General features: G+C 32.9%; 1 protein-coding gene across 1 annotated transcript; it reads right to left on the bottom strand.

The window, feature by feature from the left end:
* Positions 1-210: 210 nt before the first annotated feature.
* On the bottom strand, positions 211-17,347 carry LOC127720459 (solute carrier organic anion transporter family member 2A1-like). Its single transcript, XM_052227044.1, has 9 exons — positions 16,720-17,347; positions 15,362-15,448; positions 12,275-12,460; positions 10,635-10,799; positions 7,178-7,367; positions 5,765-5,894; positions 4,177-4,334; positions 3,310-3,374; positions 211-1,354 (listed from the first exon to the last, which is right to left on the bottom strand). Exons 1-9 carry the CDS (start codon positions 17,345-17,347, stop codon positions 1,020-1,022), a joined length of 1,944 nt encoding a protein of 647 aa, XP_052083004.1. The 3' UTR covers positions 211-1,019.
* Between the last annotated feature and the right edge of the window lie 4,596 nt (positions 17,348-21,943).

Here is a 21,943-nt window from a genome sequence, read left to right as displayed (position 1 = left end):
CAAAATGACAAAATAACATCTCAGTCGAATTCTAAATCAATCAGTGACAATATTGTTAAAAGTATTACATAAATGAGAAAATTATTTTCACTGCATGTAAAATGTATCATGTACGCGGACAAATATGAAAGTGGGTTTGTCAATATTTCCCGTGGTCAAAACACATAAAAAAATCATTACATACAAACAATTCATATAACAGGTAAATACTTCATTGCAAAAATATTTATAACGTAAAAAAATATGTTCTACATGACAAAATTGCACTGAAGAGAAGTACACAAAATATGCAGAAATATGAATGTCGTGTATTAAATATCTATAGTGCATGATGGATGTTCAATACATACCTAGTACTGGAAAATACACTAAAGCAGGGATAATCAATAATTATTGTGTAATTCAGGTTCCAAACAGGGAAGTTAATGCGAGATTCCCCGGCTTAGGTGTTTATATTCAGCTCAACTTTGGATCAGAGAGTATAAACCCTAAGACGGGAATGTCACATTAAATACCGTATGAGACCTGAATAACATATAATATTTGGTTATTGTAAAATTAAATTATACGACGGACCGTATTATGCAATTGTTGTCCATTTACTATTTTAGTGCAGGACAAAATGTTGCTGAGAGTATTTGAATTGTTTTACATGCTTTTCAGTGGTTATTGCACTTATTTAACGTTTGATACAAGTGGTTATTGCACACTTTTTACGTGCGTTACAAGTGGTTATTGCACACTAAAGTCTGCTTACATTTTACCGAAAATATAACTTGTGTAATAAATAAAAAAAGTCTAAAAAGTAGAATATTGTATTTCAGGAACAATAGCGCTATTACTGTACAACATCTAAATTGACTAGAACACCATGTTTAACTAACGATACCCAACCAAATTAATATTGCATTATTGCAATACCTAGGGATATTGCACGCTCCATTTACTTTTTACTGGGATTCTTGCATTGCTGTATATTAGATATGTATAAATTGCATGTTATATTGCTTTATAAATATTTAAGTCGGTTGACCATTTAATAGTTTTCTGTTCCCATAGCTATGTTCATCAGCTGTTGATTTCTCCATTAACTCCTCTCCTTCTGGTATTATTGTTTTCTCAAACTTACTAACTGGCTTCCGTTTAAGGTCCTCTCTATTTCTGGCACACATGAAAGCGAGGAACGAGAACACAGTCGCAACCAACTTGATACCCAAATCTAATGCATGACGTCGGTATCTGAAATCTACTAAATCGTACAAAGCACAGGCGCCGGTTCCACCACAACTAGTATTCCATAATCGGCAACATGTATCCACTACTTTTCCTGTTATTACGGGGCCCGGAAACCAACCTTCGAAAGACATAGAAATGAAATGCAACTTGATTTGTATCACAGTGATACTTTTAATTAGATGTCTTGGTGTAACCAGGGATGTACGGATTTTAAAACCGTTGTAAAATTTCGCACTTCCCCAATTTTTACACCGACATTACGAATGTATTACTTCTAAAGCGTTTTTTTACTCATTCTTATACCGGGCACACCTTTTCGTCTTCATCTTAGCAGACGAAAATAAATAAATTTACGCCCCTTTAATCGACTACGCATGCAAAATCAGCGTATTGAAAAATTGAAATTACTATTTTGTTTATGTTTTCTTAAATATAGAATTGAATGTATTACACATATTATTTTTCATGTTGTAAATCATCATTTCAAATTGTTGCGCGATGTTAAATGTTACCTTTTTGTCGCAGGGAGTAAATAGTTTAGCTAAAGTGGGGTGATTTTTACAACATAGGTAATTTACCAATCAGATTACAAGGTTCTTGCTTCATATAGATAATAATCCATACCACAACGCATGTACGAAAGCAAAGTTAAATAAATGTATGAAAACAATCGTTCATCTTCTTTTAAAATAAGTATATATAATATCTACCAAAATGGTTTTAAAAGTAATGTGTCTTTACATTAAAATGTATGAAGTGGTTTCCTGGAAATAAATAATATCACGGAATAAAATGGGAAAACAACATTTTTCACTTGATTCTTATTCTTCAAATTGTAATTGAATACAATGAATATTAAAAAATTACCAAACTTCAGTATGCAATAAAAAAATCCCCACAGATCTACGTACTTTTTTATGAAGAATCAGATTAATTATAAAGTTACTTTGAAGATACTACAGTTTTCAAGAAAGAAGGCTTCACGCTACCTTCCCGGAACTTAGAACCTTCACCACATAGTGCGTCTATTTTACATAAGTTTGGAATAAAAACAACAACAAAAAAACATGCATACATGATAATTATTGTCAGTATGAACATAAATCCTTGGACGACTAAGTCCGTTAGAAAATATACCAAACATATTCAGGACGATAACATATTAAGTATAATTTATATGTATATACTCTGCTTTGCACTTGATCGACATGCTGAATCAGATGTTTAACAACAGTCCAAGGCAAGGCATGTACAGATGTGTGCAGTCCTAACCTTTACAGCTGGTTAACTTGATGTCCAACCTTTATGACTGGTGAAAATTAACTTCGGACAGGATTTATGATTGCTCCGGTTGGTCTCAGAATTCATGTTAACTTAAAAAGCAGACTTGGTCCTAGTAATGCTTTTAGGACTGCCCGAAAAGTTAAGTTTATGACAGGTATCATATTTAAGTTAACTCTGAACAACCAGTCCTACACAGAATTAAGCTTGTGACAAGGTCTACATTTTAAAGCAGTCATTGATCTGGACCTCTTATTTCTGAACCAAACCTGTACAAACAAAGTCAACGATGGTCTGGTCTACTCCAGACATGAACCAAAGTTAAATAGTTAACAGGGCCGCTTTGATTGATGAATTCGATTTGAGTATAATCACATACATGTATAAAGAAGTTTGGTAAAACAAGATATATCCATAGGATCGACTAAAACAGCAGACCTGTCCTCATGACTGACATGACTGGTCTGTCAAACAGGAGACTTGTCCACAGGACAGGTTAACAGCAGGCCTGTTCACATGTCTGGTTTGGTTAAGCTGTCCTGTCCGCAGGTCAGGACAAGCTGACAGGTCATCAGACCTGCCCTCATGTGTGGTTTGCAGCAGTCCTTGAAATGCAGACCAAGGTCTGATATGTTAAGGATAAAGTTGACTTTCAGGTCTGCTTACATTTTCTCAAGCAAATACAAGCGGCGATCCCAGTATAATGGAAAAGTGCAGAAATATATAAGTTTTAAATGTTTACCCAATCCAGTATAATAAACAAACAAAACAGCAGAACAAAATAATGTTTACCCAATACTGTGGCTAACAATGATCTGAATGCAAGTGCCATGGCTTTATCTTTGTCCTCAACACATCTGAAAATTTATTTGAAAATTGGGATAGGAATATCATGTTAGAATATCTAAGATAATTGCATGGTGTCATTAAAGACTAGTGTTTATCACATATACCAATTTTGTCATGATTCATCGTTTTATTTTGAGGGACGTGAACCCTATAATAATCGAGATATATGTTCGAAAACAAATCAAGCAGCTAGGATGCAAACTTAGTTTAGCTCTTCTTTCCAGTTGACTTCGCGGTAATTTATGTTTGCAATTTTCTTACTTATTTTGTGCTTTCAATTAAGAGATAAGTTTTGACAAATTCACAATGATTGCTATTCGCGTTATTTTTTTACTTTCTAAAGTCGCGTACATCAATCGCTCCCGATTGTTGGTTAACAGTATTTATCGAAAAAACAGTTTAACTATTATCAAAAAGGTTTTTGAATTGATCATCTGTTGCATTTGTACGCTTCGGTATCTTTTTTTTTTAGATTTTCTATGTGTATTTATATTTATTGAATTTTTAAAAATTTAGTCCATTTAAAAATGTCAAAGTAAAGAATTTCTACAAAAAACAATGAAATTTGTCTTAACTATCATACAAGTGGGAGGTTTAGCTAGCTATAAAACTAGATTTAACCACTATTTTCTTCGGAAAATGTCTGTACCAAGTCAGGAATATGACAGTTGTTTTTCGATCGTTCCGTTGGTTGATAACGTTTGATTTTGTCAGTTTTTATGAACTTCCCCTTTTTGAATTTACCTTCGAGTTCTGAATTTTTGTTTAACTTTCCTAATATCAAGATAAAAATAAAAGTAAATAATCTACCTCATCACGAATATATATTCAGGCATGAGAGCTATTGTCTGCAACAAAGCAAACACAAATACCAGTGATATATAAACATACAGCATATCACAATCTGGTTTGCAAAGCCCTGGTGTAGCAGTAGCGCCTTCTCCAATGCATTTACAGTCAGCGTATCCCTGGAGAAGACATTTAGACATAAAAATTATCAAGTGCTGTGATGCATGTTTTAAAGGTGTAATGTGTTTATGTTTAGCTAGCTATAAAACCAGGTTTAGTCCACCAGATTCTTCAGAAAATGCCTGTACCAAGTCAGGAATGTGACAGTTATTTTCCACTCGTTCCGTCGGTTGATAACGTTTGATTTTGTAAGTTTTTATAGACTTCTACTGTTTGAATTAAACCATTTACCTTGGAATTCTGTATTTTTTGTTATCTTTTTGTCTTACTATAACTAGTTCAAGGCAACGTTCCTGTAAGAAACCTATTTTCGTATTCAAATTTACAATCTGCTTCACTGTTGTTGCTGTGTAATGCAACTTTTGTTTAACAGGGAATCACACACAGTCATTTGCAAGCAGCAAAATTAATTTAAACAGAGAGTTAAACTATCTTTGATAACAATAAGAATACTTTATTAGACCAATTATCGGCTCGTAAAGGGCATGTTACATATTATGATAACAAATAAACATAAGTTAAAAAACAATAATGATGATGCTTGTTGTCTGTTCTATGGTCGGGTTGTTGTCTCTTTGACACATTCCCCATTTCCATTCTCAATTTTATTATGATAATATGGATTTAACTATAGAAGTTGGGTTTTTTTTTTATTGTAAAACATTTATTACAAATCAAAACCAGTGTTGCATGTTTATATATTGATATGACACCCTTGTATAAGACCTTCCAAAAAACGCTGAACTGAGCTCCTTTCAAAACTTCTAAAGTCAACCAATTAAAAATAGAAAAAATGTAATTTCTTTTTCGTCAAACGTTTCACAGAAGATACTAAAGGGACATTCACAAACTATAAGATGAAGACAGGTTGTAAAACGAGGTAGATTTGTTAGGGCCCATAGTCATCCATTGCTGTAAAATAAGCATTCAGGTGACAGTAAGTTTGTGGTACCATGTATTTTTTATCAGATTTTGCATACAATTATAGCACTGATATTACAATTTTACCTTACAAATGTTTGTCTAGTTTAATATATTTCCTTTATTCTCATTTAAACAAATACTTTATTTTTCAATTTTCGATTAAGCTGTTTTGTAAAATTACATATTTACACCCCGATCTTTAAAAAAAGAAATAAAATTTTGAAAACTCATTGTCATGTCGCAATACTCCCATATTTGGCAAAATCTTGCATCTCCACTGAATGTTTAGTCAACAGAACTCTTGATATGAACAAGCATAACGAATAACGGTTGTTAACCCCAAACTACAGACCTCCCCTGACCCTTTCCATTCAAATACTTCGGATTATAAGAAAAGTAAGCTGATTTAGCTTAAGGATTGAATCATCAAAAATATAATACAACCCCCACCGCATGCCGTCTAGGCCATGGGCGGTTTACCTTTCTAGACGTATTAAAATTATACCTCTAAATTGTGTTCCATACACCCAGCGTGACAATACGAAAAATAGTTCCGGTTGTCCGAACCACACACAGGGAAATAGGTATCTTTGTTACAATGACAGTCTTCGATGCATGTAGTTATATTGGAATTGCTACAAAAGAGGAAAATGAAAATGTGAATTTTGTTTTGTTTTGTTTTGTACATACATGTAAATGTTAGTGATCAGCTGGATTTTAGCGTACTTTATCATTTAGACGTGTTTACTCACAATAATATGATGACGTTACTTACTATAAATTGAAGTTCTACTCGATCCTAGTTTGAAATTAGAGATTTAATATCTAAAGTTTGAAATTCGAAATTCAATATTAGAAATTCGATCTGAAAATTTTTAAATTTAATATCTAAATTTAAAATGAATCTAGAAATAAGAAATTTCATATCCAAATTAGCCAGTCAAAAGAAGGCTTTTAAGATATTAAACTTTTGAGGTAAATATAATGTCTTTAATCCGCATTTACATAATGCCGATAATTGCTCCCGTTTGAGACGAGACACCGATACGACACGAAAAATGAAAAAGGTCGGATTTATATCCACAATGATCTGGAATGTCCTATCATTGTCTGACCACAGTCTTATCCGTTTATAGCAGAGTCCTACTGATCGGGAATGGTAAAGACAGGTCGGAAAAGCACTCTCGACAGAAAGGTGCGTACCGTAACATTCGAGAAACTTGATTCGATTTTGTCTTTTCGGATTACAATTGTGACTATGTCGCGACAGATTCTGCTGTATCGGATCAAAATCGTAATGATTTCTTTTATTATACTTTATGTTAAAATGCCAGATTTTGATTCGCTAAAACGAGGGGGATAATTTACTCTTTCCCATGGTAAATATTCTATCACCCTTCACGAAGACGCTTGATCAAGTGTGCGCTTTATTAGATACGGATAGTTGTTGTGTACAAACGTCATAATTTATTACTTTGAATTTGAAATTTCATAGACAGTAATAACAGAACAGTCAGTACGATGAATTAAATAATACATAGCAGAGAGGATGATAGAGCAGATTATTACCCCTCGAAAAAAAATTGACAACCTTGGCTTCGCCTCAGTTGACAATGTTTTCTCGGGGAAACAATCTGCTCTATCACCTTCTCAGCTATGTGTTATTTATATAGTGTTGTCTAGAGGTAGTGACTTGTTGTTTTTAATTGCCTCTTTGGTATCTTCTTACTTTTTTATATTAATGTTTTTTGCGACGAAAAGCGGAACTGCACATTTCCCCGTGGATTTTGGACTTCGAGTTATATTCAATTTACTCTAAGAAAAAACGGTACATCAAAAAGTGAAAGTGTAAATAAAAGTAAATATATACCACAATGAAACAATAAAAAAAAACAAAAAAAAAACAAAAAAAGTTTACCTTTTTGTGTTATATCCGATAATTTCTGGGTTATCGCATCCAACGAAAAATCCTAGTAGTGGAGTGAACCCTGTAATGGCCGTCAAAATCAGTGCTAGTTTCATGCATGCATAAGGGGTCATTCGAAATTTGTATACAATGTATCCTCCAATAAATGTCCCAAGTGAAGCAGAGCAGATGTTTAAACCACCTAAAAATCAATTTTACACATTTTTTAATAATTACAAAAGACCCAGCAGTGACGCTCGAATAAAATAGTTAAATAGGCCAAACAAAGTAAGAAGTTGAAAAGCATTGATAACCCAAAAGCAAATGCTGTGATTCAACCGTGTCCTTTAAATGATTCATATTTCTTCAATCACATTGTGCACAACTAGTAGTATTTTGTTGACTTGTTATCTGTCCTTAAGGTAGATCGGATGTCTTTTTCTGAGGATCCCTTCTGAGCATGTTGCAAAAAGGCTTTTTTAGTTTAAGATTATTTATACCAAGTATCATTAGTTATACAACAGAAACATATAAAGCTTGATATTTTAGATTAAACTATAAAAAATTAAGTGTCGTCAAGAGTATATATAATTTTCAGAAAAAAATTCTTTAAAATCAAGAGCAGATAATTTTATTGAATTTGACAGGAAAATTTGTGTTGGTTTTTTTTATTTTCTCAAGAAGAAAAGGCTCGTGATCCCTTATTTCTATTTGATATTTCGGAAGAACTTATGACAAGTAATTTTCTTATTGAATTTTAACCAATTCTATCGTTTAATGTTTCCTGAATAAGGAAAAATTTAAGTTTCCCCTATATAACCCATATACAATAACTGTGATTTCGTTAATTTCAGTGCATTTAAACGGGGGAAAAAACAAGGTCCGTGACCCCTAGTTTTCATATAAAAATTTAATGTACGTTGAACCAGAAGTCGTTTGTACAGTAGTTTAAGAAAAATCTTTCGTCGACATCCGAAGGCTAGCTACATTAAAGAAAATGTCTTTTCGTATTTGAATTCTAAAGCTTTTGTATTCTCCTTTTAGTGGTTTTCAGTGCTCTTACATTCACTTTTACAGTGAATCATAATATAGTCACAGTCACTGGTACATGTAAACTGGATTGCCCTCTTATTTTTTTATTTATGTTGTGTAAATTTATCGTTTGATAATAAATGTAAATTAACTTTTGATTTTTCAATAAGAGTTGGTGGATGTAATATGATTTGCTCATTTGAAAACAATAAATTCTACCGTCTACTTATGAAAGGAGAATATATCATAATCCAGTAATTTTCATTACTAAATTCTGAACATTCTATATAACACACGTAAAATAAGTTATGTCTAATATTGTTTCATCTCGGCTTCTAGAAAGTGTTCTACAACTAACCTTGTTTAAGCTTTAGACTATTACCTTTACTTCAACTAACGAACTTGTTATTTCCTTTTTTTTATGAAAGATACGTAAACAATGGACTTAATTATTTCTGGAGTCTTGGATAAATTATAATTATGTGCTTTTGAAGGTCCGCTCAATTCGGTTAACAATTATTGTGACTCTGTACACTACACTTCCAAACGACCTAATGAAACAGAAGTTTTCTTATTTAACTAAAATGATCTTTTGTATGGGCACCAATATTTCCATTTTTAAACAGAGGTCTTGTTCCTGTATTTTTAATGGCCTTAGTCAGTAAAGATTCGTCAAAATACTATCTAATTGGTAATTTGTTTGCATTTATTCCGTAACCTGGATGACATTTTTCTTTAAATAATCAAGAGTTCTCCATTTATATGGCGGAATTTTAACCAAGTGAACTTCCATTGGATAAATATAATATGAACAGCAATAATTGCCCTTTTCTACATTGGGACATTTCAGTTTCATACGGGAAACTCTTTACTTCAAAACTTTACCACAAAAGAGACAATTTTTCGTTCATATTGCTTTGAACAATGAACCCTAGCTTCTTCAAAGGTGTGGATGATTTGCAAACGATTGCTCTGTCTGTTTACTAATAAATGCCATCGTTTTAGCATCAATGAACGTTATTTATGTAAATCTAGTAAATAATTGAGCTTAAACCTTTACTTAATTTTTTTATAGATACAAAGATTCAGGTAGGAAGTTTGGCTGTATCTGCATAATTTATCAAAATAGTGACATTACATCCTAATGTTTACGGTGATGTTGTTTATAGAGCATGTTGATTTAGCAAGATCCGTGTTAACTCATTGGTCCTTTCAATAAATTTGTTCTTAAAGGTTGTCAACTTAACACCATAGTCAGATCTTTGAATATTTTTGTATCAGTACTGTCATTGATTTTGTTTTTTTAATAAATCAATTGATTGTTCTTAAGGATGTTCGCTACTCTGTTTCAAAATAACAAGCTTTTTAAAAGGCTGTTATAAATTGATAGTATATAATCAAGGAACTTAAAAAGCAGAAAAAAATGAAGGGTCCGTGTGATTGTTTTCGAGATATAAGCCATTGAAAATTTGGCGGGAAATAATTCTCTCTAGACTTTTCATACATTGTACTTTGACGCTCTTTTTCTTTCAAAAATTATGAAAAAATAACAAGGATTTTATAGGATTTTTTCAAATATGGCTTTTTAAACTATATATAATAAAATTATGAAAAGAAAAGGAGGGGTTATCGGGGAAAATTTTTAATGGCACTACATGGATAAAACCAGACGATTCCGAATATCTGGCAAACATTCAAAAACAAGAGGAGCGAACATCCTTAATGTGTGTTGTTATACATGTTCACAAACATGTTTAACCCCGCCATTCTTATTGTGCCTGTCATATTTGTTTTTCGTTCTTTGTTTTTTTCATCAATCATGTCGTTGTTTTTTCCGTCTGAATTGTTTCACATTTTGTCATGCCGTGACCTTTTATAAATGAAAGAACGGTATTGGTTCTGCTCACTGTTGACGGTATTACGGTGACCTATAGATCTGTGCTTTCGTCCACGTCATTTGGACTCTGATTGATAGTTGTGTTATTGGCAATCATACCGCATCTCCTTATTTTGATGTTGATAGATGCTTTTCTAGTAAAAGGAAGACAACTCATTTTACAAATATCAAGTCACTCATTAAAAATGCATTACACGTGTGTGTACATTTGTCACAAGCGTATCTAAAGTAATGATATGTTGCTGTTCTATTGAAAAATTAATATATGTAGTTTATAGTTTTTATTATTATATGTTACAAAAGTGCCCCCCCCCCCTTTCCGCCAATAAATTAGACTTACAATTACCTGCAATGTTTTGGGTATATTTTTCTTCACTATTCGATTCCATGCAATATTTTTGTTGGTCTTTTATTTTAAGGTTTCCAACGTTATTAGAAATATGCTATTTTCAGATAAAATCTTAAGTTTTAGAATAAAAAAACTTGTTTTAACTTACATGAAAATATGGTAATTCAATCCATTTATTCAGATAAACTTACCCATTAATAAATTGGCATGCCAAGTGGGTATAGTAAACTGTGTTTCTAAAAATTTTGGCATGAAAGAAATCATACCCGAAACAAAGAACATTTGTAAACAACTGCCAAGGATCGAAAAGGTGAAGCACCCGTTCCTAAATAGACGTAGTACAGTGCTTACAAATCCTGCAATTGATACAGAAACAATTTTATAAAATTTATCTAATAACAACTTATAACGTCAATTACAATAGTTATATGAATGACTTGCATTGAATACGTCAGCTGTAAAGGCATTTATCTACGAAAAAGGAATTCAATGAGATAGCAACCCAACGACACAGTTGATAAACAAACGATATATATAAGTCAAAAGACAGTCTTCAACAATAAACAGGTGTCACAGCAAATTATTTCAAGTTCTAAATCGCCAAGAACAAAATTTGGGAAACGTTTTAAATGCAATAGCAGACAAAACATCTTTTAAGAATATAAACACCGAAGATATATCTTACATTACAGATACTTTGATACTTTTACTTGTTAATCAACTGTTCAATTTCCCAAACATATATTAGCTATAAGTAATGCATAAAACTGAGAATGGAAATGGAGAATATGTCAAAGAGACAACAACCCGACCAAAGAGCAGACAACAGCCGAAGGCCACCAAAGGGTCTTCATTGCAGCGAGAAAATCCCGCACCCGGAGGTGGTCCTCAGCTGGCCCCTAAATAAAAGTGTGTACTAGTTCAGTGAAAATGAACGTCACACTAAACTCCAAAACATATAAATGAACTAATATTAAAAAACATACAAGACTAACAAAGGCCAGAGGCTCCTGACTTGGGACAGGCGCAAAATGCGGCGGGGTTAAACATGTTTTGTGAGATCTCAACCCTCCTCTATACCTCTAGCCAATGTAGAAAAAGAAACACATACAATATGCACAGTAAAACTCAGTTTAAAAGAAGTCTGAGTCCGATGTCAAAATAGGTAACAAAAGAAACTAAGCAAAATGACAATGATACATAAATAAACAAAGGACTACTAGCAGTTACTGACATGCCAGCTCCAAACCTCAATTAAACAGATTGAAAGATTATGTCTTCATCATATGAAAATCAAGTACAATCCCTCCCGTTAGGGCTTTAGTATCATACCATCATAAAATATATGAGAAGAACATAACCCGTATCATGCCAACAACTGGTTTTAGAATAAATGTGTTTATTTCCGATGCAAAGACCCTATGAGTGAATCAATACTAATACCAAAATGTGCAATCCTAAATGACTTGACAACAGTATCGTAACTACATCCTTTCCGAATTAGTCTGTTTAAAGGCTTGGTTAGCTTTTGAGGTGAATGCCGACATTTTTGCGCTTTGTAAAGAATATTACCATAAAATATTGGATGTGAAATACCTGAACGTATAAGATGTCTGCATGTTGATTTATATTTACGACTGATGTCCTTGTACCGATGATAAAATTTAGTAAATGTTTTGACTAGTTTGTGATATCGAAAACCCTGGCAGCTTGTTAATAATGCCAGATTTAGGCATATTTTAATACGTTCACTACAAAATATGTGCATTCAAGAATGTTATGTTATGATTACAAGTATATAAAAGATGTCTCTAAGCTAGATAATACTAACCTTTTATATGACTGAGAAATTTAATATTTTTCTTTGGCTCAGTTTTTATTATTTTTTTGTTAGATTGGTAGTTCCTTGGAAAACAAAACAACGGCAAGGATATCACTATGCTAATAATTCCAAATATTAGGAAGCCTAACCACCATGCCCCTATCCAGCGTGGGTCCCTAGTTGTAATAGCAACATCTGAAATAAATATTATGCGATTTATTCTCTATGTATGAACAAAACATGCAGATGATAGTATGCTTTAAATCTGTTGGAAATTGACTTCGGCGGTGCAACATAATTATATAGGGATTCGTGTATACACCTTATGGTCACGTGACATAATTCGTAGTATTAAAAATAGAATACTTACTAAAATTGAAGAAGATGCAGTATCTCGACCTTGAACATTACTTGAATTGAACAGGACATTACATTACATTACTTTTACTGCTAGGTAATTTAAAAACTTAAATCTCAATGTAGAGGAGAATTAAATGGTTAACTACTGATTCTGAAATCTCGTCCACCGCAAGTGATTTATCATTATTTTTATTTAATAGATATAGGAAGATGTGGTATGAGTGCCAATGAGACAACTCTCCATCCAAGTTACAATTTATATAAGTAAACCATTATAGGTCAAGGTACGGCCTTCAACACGGAGCATTGGCTCACACCGAACAGCAAGCTATAAAGGGCCCCAAAAAATTACTAGTGTAAAACCATTCAAACAGAAAAACCAACGGTCTAATCTATATAAAAACGAGAAACGAGAAACACGTATGAACTACATAAACAGACGACAACTACTGTAATCAGATTCCTGACTTAGGACAGGTGCAAACATTTTAAATCTACTTATGCCTTTACCAGATAAATTTTGGAGAGAAAAAAACTTTGGCAGTAAGATATTCAATTATTTATAAATGGGTTTATGACGTTTATGATGTTAAGCAATCAAAAATCAATCAATCATTAATGTGTTTACCTGACAATATTATATATAAACAAAAAATCCCATATGAAAGTAGACGATCAAAAGATGATAAACATATCTGGACGCTTTTACTAACATTAATTTTCCAGAAAAGGGTTTAAGTGTATAAGTTTTCAATAAAAAAAGTGTCAGGCGTTTAAATCAACGGGTATTTTCCCTTAACTTCAAAACATTGTGCACTCGGAAATTCTTTAAGTAAGTGGAGCTGTCTGTAGGTTATACGAATAAATATAATGCAACTTTTATAAACAGCAAATTCTTATCATATAATTTAGAATAGATTACTTAAATTAGCTGTTTTTGGTAAAACTTTTCTGAATTGTTGGGTCCTCAATGTTGTTCAACTTCGTTTTTTATTTGGCCTTTTGAACTATTTGATTCGAGCGTCACTAATGAGTCTGTTGTAGACGAAATGCGCGTCTGCCCTACAAACTTTTAAGACTGGTATATCTGATGAGTTTATTTACATTTATACCGAATAAAAAAATAAAAAATGAGATGCGAGATATACTGTTCAACAGCACCATAAATTAGAAAATAAAAGTCAAGAAAACGAGAAACCATTTTCAAGGATAGACTGGTACTCATTCTTAATTTCTATGGCACCCGAGTTCCCCTCCGGCTTTTTACAGAGTTCATGTTGTTGAATCTTTAGTTTTCTATGAAACGTCTTGTTTTTATTGTTTGCTGTTTCGTCGTTTTTTATTCTTGGTAATCAATGGTAATGGTGTTGTCTGTTTTATATGTGATTTATTACTTTCGATTGTCCCCTAGCTATTTTTGGTACCAATTTCATATGTAAAAGTCTAAATGGCTCCTTGTCTTTACACGTGTTATTTGAATTCAACAGACATTTTCATAAATATGCATTCAATACCAAATAAAAGAGGAAAAGAGCATTAAGATATAAAGAAGAACATTCACGTCATTTGGACTGATGTTTGTCTGATTATCCTTATTTTTTAGCTTTTTCTTATATTGACCTTTATAAGAAGACTGTCCCAGGTTAGGGGAAGGGTTGGGATCCCGCTAACATGTTTAACCCCGCCACATTCTGTATGTATGTGCCTGTCCCAAGTCAAGAGCCTGTAATTCAGTGGTTGTCGTTTGTTTATGTGTTACATATTTGTTTTTCGTTCATTTTCTGTACATAAATTAGGCCGTTAGTTTTCTCGTATGAATTGTTTAAATTGTCACTTCGGGCCTTTTATAGCTGACTGTGAGGTATGGGCTTTGCTCATTGTTGAAGGCCGTACGGTGACCTATAGTTGTTAATTTCTGTGTCATTTGGTCTCTTGTGGAGAGTTGTCTCATTGGAAATCATACCACATTTTCATTTTTATAATCAAATATTTGTCACATACAATGTTTTTTTCATTATAATCTTAAATTACTCAAAGTTTATCTATTTCACTGCCAAAAACTATACATTATTGCAAGATCCGTATCCTTTGCCATTGTCAAATTTTCATTTTCACAAATATCTAAGTTTAGGCATAAATATAGCCTGTAAACAGCCGGTACTAAAACATATTTATGCATAAAAAAGCGTCATATGAAACCAAATTTAAGTGGTAGACTTAAACTAGTTTTGATTACTCTAAACTCTGTCCCTGTTATTGCATTTGTTTTCTTGTGTTTCCTGTGCTTATTTTCAATTTTCATTTAACGGCATACGATACAGTTTTGAACCCACGGTGATATTTTTACGAACATTTGCATACAAGCTATTTTTCACCTAGTCAATTCAAATATGAAATAAAAATTATACCTTCATGTGCTACTTTAAGAGATAAATGTGGTCGGAATTTTAAACATTTCAAAATTGCTGTTTTTTGGACATTTCTATCCTTTTGGATAGACATGACTAACTATTTTTTTAAACATAAATACAAGCGGATTATTTTTAAAACATTTGGATAATCTTCTTTACACAAAGAGGGGTCAATGTACTCGTCTTCTAGCTAATGATTACAACTGTCGAAAAATGCATCTTTTCCCGATATGTCACATTTTGACGTCGCAAAAAAATAACATTTTTAACGTCATTACCTCCGCTGTAACTGTATCGTATGCCGAGTGATACCAACAGATCATACCTTCTAACGTAACGTATATGTTACTAAAAACTGCTCCTAATCCAAATGCCAGTGCTGGTCCAAATATACCAACGGTAATGATTATACCTAAAATTAAACAAAAACAGGTACATAATTTCATGAACATACACTGAATACAACAATGTCAAAGGTCAAATAATATAATATTAATAAAACAAATTGTATTTAAAATAAAATGAAATATACGATGTAAAGAAAGACTAGCATGTTCAAAGTCATAACGATTCCACCCCTAGTTTCAAAACAAAGCCAGTTCGGCCTCCATCGATTTTTAAAAATAAATAATTTTTTCGCAATGTTTTTCTACTGATTATACGAGTTTTGGCAATATCGGTCATAATCATTTGCTGCTCTGTTAAGGATGTACTCAGGTCAAGTTTATGAACTTTTGTCAGATGTTCGGACTTCTTGTGTTTTGTCTTACAATGCAGGGTGAAATATTTTGCCCCATATCACCAACTTTTCTTTCCATAGAAGATTTCAAAAGCTCATAAAAAGGTCATAACCGAAATTGAAGCAGATTCTAGATTTTTTTTAGCTTACGATTTGAGACCCAAATAATGCTAATGCTAAATATAAGGTAAAAGTCCGAGTCAGCCTTTTCCCGCCATTTTTTATAAATCAAATATCGCAAAAAGGAGTTCCATAACCTATCAATATTTTAGCTCATTTTGTTCCTTTACTAATGCATTTCTGACTTATAGTATCAATTTTAAATTCTAAATTTTTATGCCCACCTACGATGGTAGAGGGGCATTATGTTTTTCGGTCTGTGCGTCCTATTGTCCGGCCGTCCGTCCGTTCGTCCGTCTGTCCCGCTTCAGGTTAAAGTTTTTGGTCAAGGTAGTTTTTGATGAAGTTGAAGTCCAATCATTTTGAAACTTAGTACACATGTTCCCCATGATATGATCTTTCTTATTTTAATGCCAAATTATAGTTTTGACCTCAATTTCACGGTCCACTGAATATAGAAAATGATAGTGCGAGTGGGGCATCCGTGTACTATGGACACATTCTTGTTTTAATTTTACCTAAGTATATCCTTAAACAAGTTGTCTAGTGAGTAGTATACATAATAGGTGTTCCCTGAATGTCAAGCGGCCAATTTTTCATTCATATTCGGGTCTATATTGATTCAAGGGATACATATCAACTGGAAGTGAGATCACTGAATATTTCATGAAAAAAAATTGAAGTCCTGTGTTACTTTCATCAAAACCATCAAGAGGCAAATTGATTGATTGTTGATTGCTGAACGTCCGAAATATTTCATGCATGTTCAGGACAATCATTAGTAAGAATATATAAACACATGTTGACCTTGAATGTAAACTTACCAAGATACATAGATGTTTTCCTTTTCTCGACATTTTCATCAACGTAATAAGAAACATATGGCGTCCTTGGAGACTTCCCAACACCTTGCAATACCATACCAATCGCGATAATAGCCATTGCAACAGGAGTAAACGCTGTTGCTGTACCAACAGCTTTAGGTGCCTCGCTTTCACATTGGGTTGTATCGTATGACGATAAATTCTTAAGATTGCACAACTGCAAAGAATCTGTTGGCTCAAAATTTGTTTCATTTGTTGTTTTTGTTCCACTATCTTGGCTCGGCATAAGAAAATATGCACAGGAACACAAAATGCCGGCAAATCCATAAAGTACGGTTGATATACCTAGTGTGCGTGGGATATGAGCAGTTGTTGCTCTATAGCTAACAAAAAGTGTCAACAATAAGAAACCGATGTCATTACAACTTAACAAAAATCCACTCTGTGAACTATTGAAGCCAAACTGTTTTTCGAGTGTTGTTATCTGCGAACTTATATAAATTGACAGGGTTGATGTTGTCAAACTGGATAAACTGTAGATACCCGTAAAACAAACAATGGTCGCACAAAACTGGAGACTTTTTGGTTGACATCTGCCAATCCCACAATTATCGGATTTTGTATTCATTTCTGGAAAAAAATCTATGGTGAAATTTTAAATCTAGCTACATAAGTATATTGAAATGTGTACGAAATAAACGGATTTACCGGACGAACGATATTACTGCATTTTAGGGGGATTGACACCAACCCAAAATTAGTGTAATGTAAATTTACAGTTAAAAGATTTTCAATTTTACTAAAGTTCCTTCAGGCAATGGATGATTTTTATTAAAGAAAAAGGACTTAAGATCTTTTTCATTTGAAAATATTTAATGAAACATTTTTAATTGTAAACTTTCTATCGAAATGAAGGAATAACTTTATTTTGACCCCGTCTCTCTCATTCTGTCTCTCTCTCTCTCTCTCTCTCTCTCTCTCTCTCTCAAATTTGATCTTCGACAATTTTGGATGTTCTTTTATCTCTTTGTTGATCGTGCGCTTAAATGTTTATTGATTTGATTGCCCAAACCTTAAGTCAATAGTGTATATGATTAGGATCGTGCGCACTACAATCTCTATGTTTTTATTTATATTTAAGGGTATAATGTATAGACAATAACTGTCTAGTGTCTTTAAATATCAGCTGTATTTGTTGGAGGCTAAGAAACGGGTGTGATGCGAGCTTTAGTGAGCTATTACTCCTGTTTCGAGCCGAGTACAAATACAGCTGATATTTAAAGACACTAAACAGTTATTGTCTTTATTCTGCAATTAATTTTGTATATTTTTTTCCATCCCAATCCTTGAATTTGTTTTTGAAAGAAATCGACATGACTTAAACGCGGACGGCAATGAGGACCCTAAATTGAACTGTGACGTAACCGTTCGCTCGAAACAGAAGCAGGATACCAGGAGACTATATACGTATATCGCTTCGTGTTATCTGTACACCTGTAATAGTATAGTAGAAAGGTCGATTGCAGGATAAAATGTTTCTATAGATAGAAAACTAATATAATTGTACGATTTCAATATGTAGGATAATCGAATATAATTTGACGAACTATTTCGAAACGAAAGTTTTATTTCGCGCAGTTCCAGTTGTACTTCAATCCAAATTAAATATCCGAAGGATAACCTTAATTTCTTAGGGTTGAACATGTTTAAATCCGCCGCATTCTTTTAGCGTGTCTTTAACCAAAACTCTCCATCTAAAGGCAAATAGTTTCGTGTTTATACCCAAAAAGAACGGAAAACACTGTGCATCTGGAAAAGATTATAACGCACCCTGATTCAGTGGTTGTTGTTGGTTGCTGTCTGCCATGCTTGTTTTCGTTTATTAGTTAAGAATTATGAAATTTCGTTGGTTTACTCTTATGCCTTTGTTTCATATTATATTAATCTCGGGCCTTGATAAATTAATATACAGTATCGGTTTTGCTCATTGTGAAGGCCGTATGGTGACCTTATAGTTTTCACATTCTTGTCCGTTGGTCTCATTGGCAATCATACCGCATCTCCTTATATTTATGTAAGAATTTGTCCAGTATCAAGATCAAAGTGTTATCCTATATGATATATATGGTGACGAATGAATGGCTGATTATATTTGGACTTAAAAACAAAGTCACGTGTATACCATACTTGCATTACTCATTCTCTCTCTCTCTCTCTCTCTCTCTCTCTCTCACACACTTACCACTTACCTTGTTTATATACGATCATATGTACTCGTGTATTATGGCTAAGGACGACGTTCCAGCTGATTTAACTATATACTATTCAATGTAAATAAATTATAATCTACCTTTTCAAAATTTAAAATGCTATTGTGTAAACAAAAAGCTACCATATCTCGTAAACTTTTGATTTACATGGACTTATAACGTGTTTACCTGTGAACACGTGTTCTTATGCCTTTTAAGCTAGATTAAATTAAACTTGTTTAAGTCTATGAAACTTATATATCCTTGCAGAAAAAATGAGAACTATTTATATATCTATACTACTAAAATAACGAGGTCCAATTTGTTAGCCGGCATGACGTAAAAACGACGAATCAAAGAATTCAACTTTATATATAACTAATATATGACAATGGTGTTGACTAAAAATTGCACCACTCCAGGCCCTTTTGTTTTACACATAATTACCGAGTCACTTGAGACCCGGTCTAATTAGTCATACGGGGCACGTCACGATGGGTTAAATCTGTTAAGGGATTCTAAGTTACATATCATCAACAAAGTTACAGTTAATCACAGATGCGTATCGTTATACAGGATAATTATATTACACACTTATCTATAAATAGCCCAAACAGCTATTTTGTTTTAAGGTGAATAAAATGCACTTGTACGACTTTGCCCCCAGCAGAGCTATAGAAAAACAGTACATTAACGGGTGTTACACGGACACTTTTTAGATGATACACGGACACTTTTTAGTTGTTACACGGACACTTTTTATGAATAGAATCACTCGTGCATGGTCAGTGAGTTCATGGGCACTTTAAATTTCAATTAGATTTGAACTTTTTGTTTCACCGACATATTTCCTGTCTTTTTAATTAAAATATTTACGTTAGCATCAATAACTATATTTTTTTTCAAACAATTCCAGTAACTATTCATATTAGAACACTAAGGGATCATTGACCATTTAACTTCAAAAGGTGGGTTATGGTTTTTTCCTAAAAAAACATTTTGATCCCCAATTTTATGAGAAAAAATATATAATATATTATATAGTTGAAAAACTAAATAATTTTTTTACTCAGAAAAGAACACATCCCCTTTTGAAGCTAAATGGTCGGACCGTAAATGTTTTTTTTTTCAATATATGGACATGAATAGTATTCTGGACAATGCTGAAAGAAATGCTGGTACCAACGTTTATATTTCAATAAAAAAGACAGGAAATATATATAAAAAAATCAAATCTAATCAAAAGATAAAATCCCTATCAACTCACCAATGCACGATTGATCCTATAAATAAAAAGTGTCCGTGTAATACATGTTCAAATAGGCAGCAAATCTTGAAGAAAATCATTCAACTTATGTCATCAATTTTGGACGGTAAGCTCTGATTGGATCATATAATGACACGTGTTTAATCCTGATCAACACTATCAGAGACATATAAAAACCTATAAGCATGAACATTTTTTTTAATCCAAAATATATGCCTATATATATCTAATAACAAGACAAAATCCATTTTTTCATAACATTTCATTCACTAATGAGATAGGAAATTCATTCCTTTGATACACTTATATTTTTATTGAATTCATATATGTATTGAATTCATATATTTGGCGGCAAACGTACGATTTTTACGAATTTTTTAGGGGGAATGGGGGGGGGGGGGGGGCTGGAATGGCACAGCCTGCATTCTTTCAACAAAAAAAGGACGAAGCCTGTTGATTTTAAAGTTATTTTAACTCCCCCTTTTCCCCCCAATAAAAATCAAATGGTAGCTTGCTTACCTCTGAAATCTTTTTTTATACATTACTTACATGCGAAGTTGCATTTCAAAAAATCTCAAATGTGTATAAAATTCACCTTTAACTTGAAATGGTTCTTTTTATAAAGTTATTAGATTCTTGAATTTTTTGAGAAAAAAAACTCTCGGCTGAAGGGAAGTGAGAAAAAAAATTGAGTTTAAACTGTAACTTACATTAACTGGTATATGACCATTTAAGTTTCTAATATCTTTAGTTTTGCTACCTCTTCTAAATGCAAAATGTACTTCTTCCTTCTTGAAACGTCGTACAAGTCAGATACAAAACAAAGTTAACAAAAAAAACAGGCTGGAAACAACCTGCCGTATAGTTTGTCTGCACTTGTAGTCAGGTCAAGGTCCTCGGCTATCGCCTCGGACCTTGACCTGACTACTCGTGCAGAAAAACTATCCGGCAACGGTTGTTACCGGCCTGTTTCTTTGTTACCTTTGTATTGTATCTAATACACGTCGTGATTTCACCAATTAACGCTATATCAAGTTTACCAGGCATAATGTATTTTATGGAGAGGAGTGTTGGAGTGGAGTATTGGAGTAAACTTTTGGAGTGAAATTTTTGGAGTAAGATTTTGGAGTGAAATTTTTGGAGTGAGATTTTGCAGTGAAATTTTGAAGTAAAATAGAACACAAGAATAAGAGAAGAACTGCAACTACAATGTTATGTCCAAGATTTTCATTGAGAAAATATATCAAGACATTTTACTATTAAGGATTTACATCATAATTTCAATTTCGGATACAAAGATGGGGTGGGGGGGTTCCTGGCAGATTTTTTTTTCAATTGCATGAAATTGTAACATTCGGCACAAACAATTCTGTGGACCTATCATCGCTAGTTTTATGCAAAAAAGTGCCTTCCAATCACCCATTACATTTATTTATAAATCAGCCGTCTGGCGATAAACTTTTTTTGTAGTCGGTTGGGTCGGGTTCCAATTTCTTTTTAATCCTACATTTAACTTTTGATGTAGCACCTAAAAGAAAAACTATGATAGGATGTTAAAATTTTGCTATCAATGTTTGTCTACACACATAAAAGGATTGTAAAAAATGTCAGTATCTAATGCTGTACTGATCCAGCATTTCTTTATGTCCTTCATTCAATTGGTCTTTAATTTCGTCGTGTACAATAACATGCTGCATTTCGAATCTTG

This window comes from Mytilus californianus, unplaced genomic scaffold (assembly GCF_021869535.1).
Source record: "Mytilus californianus isolate M0D057914Y unplaced genomic scaffold, xbMytCali1.0.p SCAF_11, whole genome shotgun sequence".
NCBI classification, from domain to species: Eukaryota; Metazoa; Mollusca; class Bivalvia; order Mytilida; family Mytilidae; genus Mytilus; species Mytilus californianus.
This window is presented reverse-complemented; position numbering and strand designations above follow the sequence as displayed.

Bases quoted from the DNA above. Each gene is read 5' to 3' on its own strand.
- LOC127720459 (XM_052227044.1), bottom strand. From the start codon at position 17,347: ATGAATACAAAATCCGATAATTGTGGGATTGGCAGATGTCAACCAAAA. The intron at 7,368-10,634 runs GTAAGTTTATCT...ATTGATTTTTAG, and splicing joins GCATGCCAATTTATTAATGG to GTGGTTTAAACATCTGCTCT. The intron at 3,375-4,176 runs GTAGATTATTTA...ATAAATTTTCAG, and splicing joins GAATATATATTCGTGATGAG to ATGTGTTGAGGACAAAGATA.